At 38.8% G+C, this 14389-nt stretch overlaps 2 protein-coding genes across 2 annotated transcripts; one reads left to right on the top strand and one right to left on the bottom strand.

Moving 5' to 3' along the window:
* The first annotated feature begins 3045 nt into the window (after positions 1–3045).
* Positions 3046–7095, top strand: akr1b1.1 (aldo-keto reductase family 1, member B1 (aldose reductase), tandem duplicate 1). Its single transcript, XM_040148959.1, has 10 exons — positions 3046–3180; positions 3665–3832; positions 4283–4399; positions 4607–4684; positions 4766–4888; positions 4979–5085; positions 5197–5278; positions 5831–5914; positions 6162–6244; positions 6338–7095. Exons 1-10 carry the CDS (start codon positions 3115–3117, stop codon positions 6378–6380), a joined length of 951 nt encoding a protein of 316 aa, XP_040004893.1. The 5' UTR covers positions 3046–3114; the 3' UTR covers positions 6381–7095.
* A 188-nt stretch (positions 7096–7283) lies between these two features.
* On the bottom strand, positions 7284–13518 carry akr1b1.2 (aldo-keto reductase family 1, member B1 (aldose reductase), tandem duplicate 2). The gene is made up of 10 exons (XM_040148946.1): positions 13313–13518; positions 12218–12385; positions 11912–12028; positions 11594–11671; positions 10794–10916; positions 9281–9387; positions 8743–8824; positions 8379–8462; positions 8187–8269; positions 7284–8089 (listed from the first exon to the last, which is right to left on the bottom strand). Exons 1-10 carry the CDS (start codon positions 13376–13378, stop codon positions 8047–8049), a joined length of 951 nt encoding a protein of 316 aa, XP_040004880.1. The 5' UTR covers positions 13379–13518; the 3' UTR covers positions 7284–8046.
* Positions 13519–14389: the final 871 nt, after the last annotated feature.

Genomic DNA, 14389 nt, shown 5'->3' on the forward strand with positions numbered 1-14389 from the left:
AGTTGAAGTAAGCAAGATCTTTATAATAGACATGGAACAACATGTTCACTCACTGCTAAATCTAAATGTAAAGTAGTGCCTTTCATTATGTTGTGGTTAATGTGTACTGTTAATTAAACAGAATAAAATACCCCAAAGATACTGTATATTTACATGAGTATATAGTGTGCTGTCAGTGAAAATTGTTATTTATCTCAGAGTTAACAATGAGTTAGTCTGTTTTGTTCTGTTCTTCAAGGCTTTCTTCGGGTGGCTGCAAGACCCCAAATCACAAAAGAAAAACCAGAGAAACGCAAAGACGCAGACAAAGATGAGGGAACAGGCCTAATGACGAGAGAACAGATGAGGGATAGCTCCCAGCAGGAAATGGTAAGTCAAAGAAATTAAATGGCTCTACAGATATTTTATTAACACAAGTTATGAGTGTCCCCCCCAGAGAAAATGCAATTACGCAATGACGGGATTATCTGTGTTTTTTGTCTTTGGGTGACTCCAATACTCCAAGTGATTAGGTTAAGGGTAGGGTAACTTCAAGGAGTAAAATGTTTCAGTACTGTACATGCTCATCTGTTTGTTTGAGTAAGTATGTAGTACTGTTGTCTTAAAAACAATTATTTGTTTCAGAATCTGTGAAAGGTTTATCGTTATCTTTTTTCAGTCAGTTTTGACTTTGAGAGATTCCAACACCCCAAATGATAAAAAGACCCCAAAGAAACCCAAAGGTGAGAGCAAAGATGAGCAACATCCCACAGATGAAAATTACATGAGGGAAGCAGCGTGTCCAGTGAGCATGGAGGAGCATAGCGAGGCATAATGGTATGCTGACTCCGTTATGCTTCTTAATTTTGTGTGCAGCGTAAAAAGTCTAACCACAAATTGAATGGTCTCTCTGTCTCCTCCCTGGCCTCAGCAGCAGCCAAATAAAGTATGTAAGCTGTAGACACACACTGTCTCACACACACACACACACACACACACACACACACACACACACACACACACACACACACACACACACACACACACACACACACACACACACACACACACAAAAAATAAAAACTGTCATGGGTATATGTGAGATGAAACTTTTGTTAATACATATGTTATATGAATTTCTTTACATTGACTTTATTTGGAGAATGTGATAAATTAAGACATTTTCTTGGAAAACTATGTAAAACAGTAAAGATATGATTTACACTCAGATGTTATTGAAGTATGTGTGTGTGAGCATGATAGAAATGTCAGTTTTGGCACTTTCAGGATAGTCGAATGCTTTCTCTAAAACTACTTTAGATAATTCTAAATAATTAGAATTATTAATTAGATAATTAATTTGTTTTTAGTATATAGCCATCTAATTCAGACCTTCCTTTGAGTTCTCCACTTACAGCACACAAGTCTGTTGTTATTAACACATCTACGTCTCTAATTTTGGATAAATGTTTTCTAAGATGCTTTTGAGAAGAGAATGTGTTAAGCACAGACAAAACACAATATAATGTGTAAATATTTCCTTTGTCTTCAGGAGGTGAAAAGCTGCTCATTTGGGCTGAGGTCAGATGACTGACTTGCCCATTGAAGAATATTCTATTTCTTTGCCTTGAGAAGCTCTTGGGTTGCTTTTGCAGTATGTTTTTAGTCATTAACCATCTGTACTTTGAAGCACCGTCCTATTGGTTTGCAGCATTTGGCTGAATCTAAACAGGTAGTATAGCCCTATACACTTCAGAATTCATCCTGCTACTTCTATAAAAAGTCATATAATCAGTAAACACCAGTGACCCAGTTCCACTGGCAGACATACATGCCCATGCCATAACACTGCCTCCACCATGTCTTGACAGATGATGTGGTATGCTTTGGATCATGAGCGATTCCTTTCCTTCTCCATACTCTTCTCTTCCCATCATTCTTGTACAAGTTAATGTTGGTTCACATCTGTCCAAAGAATCTTGTTCCAGAACTGGGCAGGCTTTTTTAGATGTTAACTGGCAAAATCTAATCTGGCCTTTCTGTTGTGTTATCAGTGGTTTGCACCTTGTGGTAAACCCTCCGAATTTACATTCATGGAGGTGTCTCTTGATTGTAAACTTGGACAGTGATATGCCTACTTCCTTGAGAGTGTTCATGACCTGGCTAGATGCTGTGAAGGGTTTATCTTCACCACAGCAAGAGTTCTGTCATCATCCACCTTTGTTGAATTCACAGGTCTTCTAGGCCTTTTGGTGTTGCTGAGCTCACCAGTGCATTTCTTCTTTTTAAGAATGTACCAAATTGTTGATTTGGCCATTCCTAAAGTTTCTGCCCTCTGTCAGATAGGTATTTCTTGTTTTTTCAGCCTGATGACAGCCTCCCTCATTTACATCGTCACCTCTTTCTACCGCACATTGACAGTTCCCATGAACAGCTACCAAATGCAAATTCAACACTTGGAATCAGACCTTTTATCTGCTTATTTTGTAATGAAATAATGAGGGAACAGGCCACACCTGGCCATGAAACTGATTCTCAGTCAATTGTCCAATTACTTTTGAGCCTCTGAAAATAAGGGACTATCTATAAAAATGGCTGTAATTCCTAAACATTTAACATTATATTTTTGTTAAACTACTTGAATTAAAGCTTAAATTCAATCACATCTTGATAGCTTGATTTTAAATCCATTGTGGTGGTTGACAGAGGCAATCATTCAAACTGCGTCACTGTCCAAATACTTATGGACCTAAATGTATATAACTTATTTTGTCTGTTTTACGTTATTCACAGCTAATGACAAGGAGGACCTTCCTTGTGTACGCAAGAAAAAAAGTCACACCTTTTTTCTTAGAAAGCCTTTAAGATTTCAAGCTGTATAGTACAAACCTTGCATATAATCATACCCTTTGTGCTGGAATATTTCCATGACCCGAATACATGACCTTTAAGGCAGACGTGACTAATCAAATCCAGGCAGACTTTCTTTATGCCCATTGACCCCTCCTCTCTCAGTGGCTTTTAAACAAGAGGCTGCCTCCTCTCTGGGTGTAGTTTAGCAAGAATCTGCATGCACGAACGGCTGCTTGTCAATTGATCGTGCATGGCTGAGAACTGCAACAAAAGATCTTCAACATGATACCTGGAGTTACACTCAACAATGGAGCAAAGATGCCTATTGTGGGTCTGGGAACATGGAGGGTAAGGCTGAACATTTTATACTTTTAAGCAGCTCTGTGGTAGACTGGTTGACCCTTGCCTCTCACCAAATGCGGCTGAAAATACAGGAGAATGGGCTAAATATTTTGTCTCTTCTCATTACCCTCTTGTGGTTCACTGGTCTGTATTAACGGTATTGTGTGTGAAACCTCTATATTTAAGTAGTGCACGTGCAGTACAATTAAGTGAGGGAGGGTAACCCAGGAGGGTAAATATTAAGATATTACTTTCACACTGACCTCTGCCTGACAAGATTAGTGTAGTAGTAGTTGTTGTTATAGTAGTTGTACTGGAAATAACACCATGCCATCCCTATATTAAGTATTTAATAAAAAGAACATTTCACTGATATGAAGCCAGAGCAACACACAAAAGACATCACTGCCACTGTACACATACTGTATTTCTTACTGATGTCTATCAATAGCTGCAATTTCCTCTTTTTTGTATCAACCTACTTTTGCAGGCGGACCCGGGAAAGGTCACTGAGGCTGTGAAAGTGGCTGTAAGTTCTGGTTACAGGCACATCGATGGTGCTTATCTGTATCAGAATGAAGAAGAAGTTGGGGCTGGGATTCATGCCATGATTGATCAAGGAGTGGTCAAGAGGGAAGATCTATTCATCGTCAGTAAGGTACAGTGCAGCTGAAGTCAATAAACCCACAGGGGCTTTTTGAAACACTAAAAATACTGTATGTCTGTCAGGAGATGCAATGTGGAAAATGACAAAAATGTAGATGATTAATTTTCTTCTCAGTTTGACTTTTGTTTTAAGGCAGTGATCACCTTTTGACTTCTTTGATGGGTCACAAGTTATACAACACCATGTCTGCAAATAAGGCCTGGTTTGTGTAGAGACATTTTTTTAGTTAATGTCTTTCCCCATTTTGTTCCCTCATCTCCATTGTGGTGCCTGTAGTCCATTGCATGTACTTTACTATTTACATTGAGCATATACATTACAGTATATGGTTTTGTTGTTCCAGGGTAAAATATCTTTTTTGATCCACTAATACTACAGTATCATCACCATCATGCCCACATAAACACTTTGTTTATTAAAGTCACTGTTTGTTATTAACAGCTATGGTGCACCTTCCACCTTCCATCTCTAGTGAGGGGAGCATGTGAGAAGACTCTCAGTGACCTGAAACTGGACTACCTGGACCTCTACCTCATGCACTTCCCTATGGGAACAAAGGTTTGGATACCACTGTCCTGTCCTTGCCATAAAAACTAAATACCGGACACACCTTTGGGCTATTTTATCTGTTTAAGCAAACTTGACCTCAAGAGAATGAGTCAACAGATACATGTTGAAGACTTTCCGAATTTAGACCCACCCCATTTCACATTTCCATCCAACTTCATGTTCTAACTTAAACATTTTTATTTTTTTCAACTGCAGCCAGGTGATGACCTTTTTCCTTTAGATGAGCACAATCAGGTCATTTCTGATGACAGCAACTTCTTGGACACTTGGGAGGTAATTTAAGTGATATAATACTAAATACTTGTGATGTAACAAAGATACATCCCTAATACCAGTGTGCAATATGTCAAAAAGGCTATGGAAAAGCTGGTGGATGCTGGGTTGGTCAAGGCTATCGGCATCTCCAACTTTAACAAAGACCAGATTGAAGCCATACTCAACAAGCCAGGCCTCAAGTACAAGCCTGCCAACAACCAGGTGCAAAACAAGGTTTCCAATATGCATCTTAATGTACTGTAAAATAGCACAGGAAGAAAATAACAGCTACAGCATTGGGTGTTTCCCTAGATTGAGTGCCACCCCTACCTGAACCAGGAGAAGTTGATCAACTACTGCCACTCAAAGGGCATCTCAGTGACAGCCTACAGCCCGCTGGGTTCCCCCGACAGACCCTGGTGAGAGGAAATGTCAAATAATATTCACAGCTTTCACGGAAAAGTGATGCTGGCTTTACATGTCAAGAATCTTAACCGTCACTCATTCTATTCTGTTCTTATTTACCAAAGGGCTTCATCTGATGAACCCTCTCTGCTGGGGGAGCCTAAGATCAAGGCCATTGCTGAAAAGTACAACAAGACCCCAGCACAGGTAGTGAAGATAACTGTCACTGTAATGTCTAACTCTTTTTCTACTTCTTTGAAGTAAAAGGCCATAACACATTTTGGATTTTGTTCATTTTGGAATGCAAAGCTAAGTTTGGTTACACCACTTTAGGACTAAGATTGTCTTTCATTCTCATAACTAAGGCAATTTTACATATGTAAAATGAGCACATACTATGGGCAATTTCAAGCTTTTATACAAGATACCTTATACTGGATATTTATAGACGATAGCAGCAGCACGGTTGTACAGTGGAAACTACTCAACAGATATTTTATTGTAGTGATGTGTGGACAAATGGATGTAACGGCTTTTTCTAAAACGATGTAATGCTTAATTTCAAAAGTTATAGAACAGACATCAGCTAGGGGAAAGTCAGTGCTGTCACATGGTGGATAAAAAGGTTTGTTAGAAAACTCTAACCACAGGAAATTAAATGAGCCACCCAAAAACTTTGGTCATGCATAGGAAGTTCCAGGAAGTTGCCCTAATAATGCTTAAATAATGTTTTGCTTGCATGAACTGCTTTCCTACCAGGTTCTCATCAGGTTCCACATCCAGAGGAATGTGATTGTCATTGCAAAGTCAGCAACACCCCACCGAATCAAGGAAAATTTCCAGGTATATCAATCTTAAAACCTCAGAAGCTGAGTCTGTTCTACTCAGCTAGTGTATTCATACAGGATAATTCAGATCTGGAGGTTTTAGCTTTTTGAAATTCTGATTATGTGCTTTATATTTCCATTTCAACATTAGTTATCTTTGTGTGTTGGCGATACTCGTTGGGTTTCATTTATGCAGAACACTAAAGGCAGCTTATGTGGTTAGTCTGAGGCTACGAGTTGCTTCGCTGTTCTCTCTCTTTCAGTTGTTTGACTTTGAGTTGAGTGAAGAGGACATGAAGACCTTGCAGAGCTTAAACAAGAACTGGAGAGGATTCCCTGCACTATGGTGAGTAGATGGGAAGGCAATGGGGAAAAGAGAAAGGCACATTACATTATCATTATCGGGTAGATCATCTTAACCTTCTTCTTTTCCCTACAGGGCCTCAAAACACAAAGACTTCCCCCTGAATACAGAATACTAACTCAGACAAAAAGCTGCAGTTTCTGCTTTGAATCCACTCTTTTTATTCAACATGCTGTGTACTACATTATCCAAACAACTACCAAACTAATGTGCTTATCCTGTTTTATTACCATATAGCAGCCGTAACTTGACTTTACATGGGATAAATAGGTGTGAAAGTGATCACTATAAAATACTGTGTAGCTACATAAGCAGGCTGGTTATTGTGGAAAAGTAGGCTTACAAAGAAGACTGGGGGATGTTCTGCGCAAGGAGTTAGGCAAGATTTTACAGAAAATTTCAAAAACAATTCTGCCAGGATAAATTTTGCAAGGTTTTATTACCAATACTAAGCAGGCAGTAAACGTTAAATACGTTTGGGAAGCAGACCTTTTATGTAAGGTACATCCTTGTAAACATGAGAGTAGAAGGCAAAGAGTGGACTGACAAGAGATGATAATAGAACCCAGCCAGACTGGGTGAGAAAATTAGAAAACTTGAAAGTAAGGTTTTACTGGGGGATATTTCGCAGTAATCATGATATTTTAGATTTACATTTATGCTTGTAATACTTACATAGTTATATTGATTTATACATCATTTATACATCCCTGTACTTCTGCTGTATTTCTTGCTGTTTTTATTCCTTCTTTAAAACACCTTCAATTGGTTTTCTGAATGAAATTTTTAATATAATAAACTTACCTTGCCTGCAATGTGATTCCTACCCTGTACTACTCTGTGCCCCACAATACACCACAGTATGTGATAACTCTTTGACCTAATACAATATTGACATTTTTTGATTAAACCCTTGGTCCTTGGTCCCGAAGTCCCAGTCCCAAATTTGCTGCCCTCAAGTGGAAGTGGAATACCTGAGTGCAATCTTCACTGCTCAGCTGTGTAGAAAACTTTTACGAACTTATTTTCTCCCACAGGATTTTATTGTAATGCTTTATGAAAACAGCCGGTACAGGAAGTGAAAGAGATTATTTCGTAACAGGGTTAAAACACATGATTACAAAGTGCCACATATGACTCACAGGTAATAGTGTCATCCAAGTTGAGGAAATATTTTGTATATTTCACAGAGACAACAGTGCTTATAATTTTGTGATGGAATTTATAGCCTAAAGCACTAATACCTCTGCCCAAGTGATCAAAATAAACCAATCTGCTATGACAGAAATTAGGAGGAAAACTGGTTTAGTTAAATAAGGAGTGCTTTGAAGTATGATACATTGCTGGATGTATCACATTTGTGCTACAAAAATATATTTTGACTTAAATACGGATTTTATATTTAAGTTTGGCTACTAGAATTAACTGTAGGTACTTTTTTCATCTTACACGTAAAACTACAAACACGTGAAACTGACGCTTATTAATGTCCATGCTTTTGTAAATTTCTCCCTCTGTTCTCAGAATTAACTCAGAACTGCTACTCATTGACCATGTAAGGAAAAGATTCTAATACTCAATTGTACTATTGCAAAACTCACACCCATAATGGGAGCAACTGAGCATCTTGAGTGTTAATACGACTTTGGAGTGTGTGTAAAACTGTATGGACACAAGACCAGTAACAGTAAACTGCTCTAAAGATTAGGAAAGCAATCATTCTAGAAGGTAGAGAAGCAAACGCCACCCCCCACTGTAAACCTTTGGGAAATCCCTGTTTCTTCTCAGAATTCAGCATTGAATGGATAGTCCTTGTGCTTCGTGCTCCTATAGAGAGAAAAAAAAAATGGTTGCCTGATACACAACATCTTTTGAAGAAAATGACAAAAATACAAAAAAAGTGCACAATGATATATAATCTCACCACTGCATGGGACAGGCTCTCCAGTTCTTGTTGAATCCCAACACAGTTTTCATTTCCTCCTCACTTAGTTCAAAGTCAAACACCTGCAACGATTTAAATAACAGTTTTCATGCATGAGCAAAAATGGAAAGCAAATACAGCAGGCTGAGGGCTAATCCCAGAAAGTATCTCAACAATTTGTCAGCTAATTACTTGGAAATTCTCCTGAATGCGCTTAGGCGTGATGGACTTGGGGATCACGATCACGTTCCTCTGAATTTGGAAGCGGATCAGGACCTGGCCGGGAGGGAGAAAGCATATTAACAAGTGAACGTGATCAGAGGTCATAACTTTTGGTGTAAGAACAGTTGGGGCAATGCAAATGGCATGTAAAATCGACCAAATTTTTCTCTCTGGCATCCATGTTAACGCCTACCACTGCGATTGAGTTTAAACATCCTACTTTTCGACAAAAGAGGAACAAATATTCTTTTTTTGTGTGTGCACAACAACTCTTTAAAGCTTTGTTAAGTCCAGTTTCATTTTTAATTTATTTGAGCCAGTGTGAGTGCTGTACCTGAGCGGATGTCTTCTTGTGCTTTTCCGCAATGGCCTTAATGTTGGGATCCTCCAGAAGTGATGGGTCTTCTGGTTTAGCCCTGTAATTTAAATGCATCTCCCTTTTTTTGTATTACAGGGCTCACACAGATCGCATTCTTCTGCTTACAATCAAAGACAGACAAAATAATGAAAATGCCTCACAAAAGGGCTTACTCTGAATCAAACGCTGCTACAAAGGCGGGCAGTTGTTAAACATTAACACCCTTTTTTTCAAAGCAACATGAGACAGCAAATAATTACATAAAATGTGGGTAAGTACTAAAATGTCAGAAGCGTGACAAAATACCACATAGAGACAAAGAGGAACAACAGTCACAAGTTGATACTGACCAAAGTTATATGACAGGGGATGGGGGTGGACAAATACCGCATTGGCATTTGAGCAAATGTGACCCACTTTGAAACAGTGCGATGATGTATAAAATATAATCCTTTACCCTCTCTCATTACCCGCCTGTTATTTTGTGATAACTATGACTCTCATGCTTACTGACCAGGGTCTATCAGGGGAGCCCAGGGGGCTGTAAGCTGTCACTGAGATGCCCTGAGAATGGCAGTAATTGACCAGCTTCTCCTGGGTCAGGTACGGGTGGCACTCCACCTAGCGGGACAAACACACAGCTCTTGGGAAGCATTGCAAACACCATGGAGTGTTGTCTAAACCAAAGTTAAAAAAAAAACATACCAAGTGGGCTACATATTTGTCATGTTATTCGGGCCATCAATAGATACTCCAAATGTTATTAGGCTATGTAGTATTTTTAAAAACATGTCCGAAGATTATTTTTGCTTTGTAAAATACAAGGAACAGTGGTGCTTTAACTAACTGTAACCCTCCAGCCTTTGAAATGTTTCTAATATCTTGTCGAGGTCCTGACTGATACTGAGTTTTATACATAAATGGTTTTACAGTGACTTCAATCCACTGTTTATATTTTCATGTTTAAGGATACATCCGTTACCACTCCAAAGTCCATCTATTTTTCAAGAAATATTTTGAGCATGTTTTATTGAACGTAACAGAACTTTAGTTATACAGTAGACAAGCTGAGAAAGTGCTGAGGTGAGGTGCTCACACAGGATCTTATTTATGTTTGTAAACCATAAAAATGTTTTTACATCTTTAAATTATTGATATTGTCACTGATTTACAGGAATAATAGACTTTCAATGGAAAAAGGCACAAAAAACAAATTGGGATAACTGTTCTGAGCAATTATCACTAAACATTTGTAAATTTCTACAGTCACCTCTGTCTTTTTTCTTGTATTTTGGATTCCTGGCTGTTTTATCATTTTGGTAATTAAACAGTAGTAAAAGTCAGAATTATAGCTGAATTTGTGGTAAATAAAAAAAATATCTTCAATTATCACCAACCATTACTTTAGTTTATTACTTCCTGCTTAGCCAAAGGACAGGATCTGGAAAATATAGTTTCAAATGTTCATTTGTATGGTTGCAAGCATCCTTTTAAGGGATAAATTCGCTGATGTTCAATTCTTTTGTTCCGTGTTTGGTGTGTACGGTGACAAAGGGCAGAGGGAGAAGGGTGCTGTTATGTAACATACAACACAACCAGACAAAACAAGACATTTATGGTGAAAAATGGTTCTAAAAGTAAAAATATAAGGTAACCCCTGCTAATTGGTCCAACCTGAGGGGAAACTGCCATGGCCCATTACAAATTAGCAAGACATTTAGATTGTTAACATTTATTTGTTAGACCTGATATCAGGAGACAGATAATGCCATTATTTCCCCCCCTGTCCTTTTAAGAACAGTGATCTTGTGTGGTCTGTCTCGTGTCTGTTTTCTTTTTGCTCAGTAGCCTTGACTCAAACATGTTGTATCTAAAAAGGCTGCATATGTATGTGGTCTCTATATTTACCAGGTAAAATGGTGTTAGCTCTTTGTTCTACAAATGTGTATCAAGCAGTAATCTCGCTGCAAGGTGACATTACTTGGGTAATGTTAGGTAATGGGTAATGCTCAAGTCCTTTAGCGTACCTGGTTGTTGGCAGGCTTGTATTTGAGTCCTGGCTTGTTGAGAATGGCTTCAATTTGCTCCTTGTTGAAGTTGGAGACACCGATAGCTTTGACCAAACCAGCGTCCATCAGTTCTTCCATCCCCTGAGAAAATTGACAATAAAAGACATGTTTACTCTCGGCTGAGTTTAAGTTTAGCGACTCTGGTTACTAAAACCAGTATGAGCTCCCGAGATGTCATCCAAACATAAAAAAAAATGTCATACAGTGGCAATAATTTGCTTCCACTGCTTTGCTACGGTCAACAGCTCACTGATCTCAGATTTTAAGATTGCACTAGTCTAAACTGGTCTCAAAATACCCTGCTTAGATCCCTTAAACTGTAGCAACTTTTTGTGCATTTCAAAGTTCTCTTCTCCTTCTTCAGTCCTTGAAAAAGTTGGTTATGAACAACAAACAATTTACACGAGCAGAGTAGATCTTGACAAATTCTAATTTGGTTTTTAATCTTAACATAGTACAGACACTTTGCTGGATATCTGTGATAACCAACCTATGGCTGCTAACACTGGGCTTATGTCCACTTAGTTGTGGATCCTATTTGGTTTCAATGTACATGCCCCCACTGGGTAAAACTGTGTGTTCAGTTCTAAAAGAAAAATACAAGCAAGAGTAAAGGAAGACATTTATTTTCCTGTTTTATATTTCTTTTTGTTATTTTCCTGGTCATGAAGAGTTATGTTCGTATAGTGTTCCCAACAAGTTTTACCTTTTTGAATCTTCCGTCTGGTATAGATGAGTGTTTTTTCTGTTTAACTCACCTCCCATGTCTCAAGGAAGTGAGTATCATCACTGATTATCTCTCCTGTGCTGTCGACAGGAAAATCCTCACCGCCAGACTGTAACATGACAAAAAAATAACAGCCCTAAGGTTTACACTACATTATGATTTGGTGGCTTATTCTTAGATGTAACAATGACCTTCATACTTCATCCAAAACATGACTGCAGATAGCATAGTAAAAGGGCATTTAACATAACGACTGCTCACACCAATAGACTCCACCAGCACGCAGAACACAAAGATTCATTTGTCTGTTTTCACATTTCTGGGTAACAACAGACATTAGTTTGCCTACCGGAAAACCCATGGGCCAGTGCACTAGATAGAGGTCTAGGTAGTCCAGTTTAAGATCACTGAGAGTCTTCTCACAGGCTCTCCTCACCAGGGACTTCTCATGGAAAGTGCACCAAAGCTATGAAATGAAATGACAGAGCAGTCAGTGAGCAAACATGCATATTCAGGAATTCAGTACCAAAAAACAGTTTGTACTTAGTACCAATATATATATAAACAGGCAGCATCAATTTCAATGTTATTTTTGTCTGTGTGGCATTAATAACAATAAGGACACGCATATGTATTTCACGCAACAACAACTCACCTTGCTAACGATGAAAAGATCCTCTCTCTTAACCACACCGTCCTTAATCATGGCCTGAACACCCTCTCCCACCTCTTCCTCGTTGTGGTAGATATACGCCCCATCAATGTGCCTGTAACCTGCTGAGATGGCTGCTTTCACTGCCTCTGTAACCTTACCAGGGCCAGACTAATAAAACAGGACTGGTTAGCAATACGGAGTGTGACTACTATTGACCTTGTAGCTTACCTTAACAGCAACTCTGTGTCCTCTAGACATACTATACAACAACATCATCACGGTAAATATTTATTTGTAGACTGGCGATATCCATATATGATATCTGATCCATTTTTAGATAGTTGAAATGTAGCACTTGAGGATCAGCTCCAGTTAATATTTTGTGCCTAGGCAGGAATATTCGCAATACCTACAGTATCATGCCATTCTTTTATGGTAGGAGTCTGTATCTACTCATCAGCCCCATCTATTTCATTGCCAGCACTAATTGCCCATATTATTATATATTCTATAGAAGACAAAAGCAAGTACAGTAAAGCGGGAAACAATAGGGTTCTCAGATATTATAGATACTGTAATAATGTTGCTAACCATAAGTACACAAAAACTCGGGTTGTCCCTGATGTCCACGAATGAAAGGAAATTTGCTGTACAAGCTGTGTAACGGCTGATAAAAAGCAAGGCAAGCACTGTAAGGATTAGGTAACACAATTGTTAGTGCCTATAAAAAAAACAGCAGCCTAGAGTCACTGCGACTTTAGTGGATGACACTAAGTGAAATGTCTATGCCCCCTAACTTGACCCAGCCCACGACAGTCAGGTTTCTAGTAACCTGCTATTTAAGTCCACCAGGCTTTAGCCTAAAGGTCGGTGCTACATGGCCTCTGGTCAAAGTGACGAAAACGTCGACTGGTAGACTAGTAGTAATTTACGTAAAAATGACTTTGAAATATCGGCAGGTATTTGGAGTTTTAACGACTATTTTATATAGTCTACGGGCATGCTCTCTTGTGACACGCCCAGCTAACTAGCTTCCTAACCACGTCAATTATTAAATGATGTGAGGCGGGATAGCAGAGTAAAAATAAAACGCACCTTCCATGTCCCCAGTCCGACAATGGGCATTTGTGCACCGGTGTTCAGTTTCACCGTTGTTGCCATTTCGCCGAAAGACGTAGAGAGCCCGCGTGCGGTCCTGTCGGTCGAGGAGAAACAGCAAGGGTAGAGCACAGATTTTAGCAGAGCTGCGGCATCGTCGATCGATTAATGGTGCCTTGTAATTCCTTTGACATTTAGGTTAAGTGAGGCCACACCCTGCAGGAGCCCCGCGGTCCCGTCAGTCCGGTTTTAATAGGCAGTATCGTCTAAATCGCGGGGTAATAGTGATGTGGGGGACCGTGGCAAACCCAGGCACCCTTTTTTCTTAACTGAGACTGTTGGCGTTGTTAGCGGTAGAAGAAGTTTAAGTAAAACTGGCACACTGTAAAAAAAAAAAAAAAAAAAAAAAATACTCTGTTATAACAAGTTCTGCATTCAAAACTGTGTTTAAGTAAAAGTTACCTACAGGTATTATATTCAATTGTGCTTAAATTAAGGCTAGTGAAAGGCTGTTCGAGGTGTAACTAATTTCCAATTTTAATAACTTCATTTATAGCTGGTTTAATCAATAATAATGCATCATATTTATTAGTTAACCATATGTTTTGTGTACAATGCTAAAGAACGAATTACTACCCACGTCAGATAAATGTAGAAGAATGAAAAGTACGATATTTAAAATGAAGCACAAGTATCACACGCATGGAACTTAAATGCAATACTTCGGTAAATACTTCCCGCTACCGGTGTTAAGAAGGCTGCTGAACCCCGTGGATGCAATAATTCTTAACTTAACTGCAGTTTACTAAGCCACTCGTTAATTCATTTGGTTGCATTCCACTGAAACGCACGACAGAACTACGGTGTGCAGCATTTAGATACGTTTTGCAGGTTGTTTTAAATGTATTTTTAAACGTCTCTGTGCAATTAAAGTAGGATGATTGGTGACCCCTAAACAATTTCCAAGGAGCCAATATAGCTTCCAGACTAACCACACCAAAATAAAACCTGCTTTGTGCCTTTTTCTTCAAGCTTTTGTTGGTTCTGCCACTGAACCATTAGAGGGCACCATTA

Source organism: Xiphias gladius, chromosome 2, assembly GCF_016859285.1.
Source record: "Xiphias gladius isolate SHS-SW01 ecotype Sanya breed wild chromosome 2, ASM1685928v1, whole genome shotgun sequence".
Lineage (NCBI taxonomy): Eukaryota > Metazoa > Chordata > Actinopteri > Istiophoriformes > Xiphiidae > Xiphias > Xiphias gladius.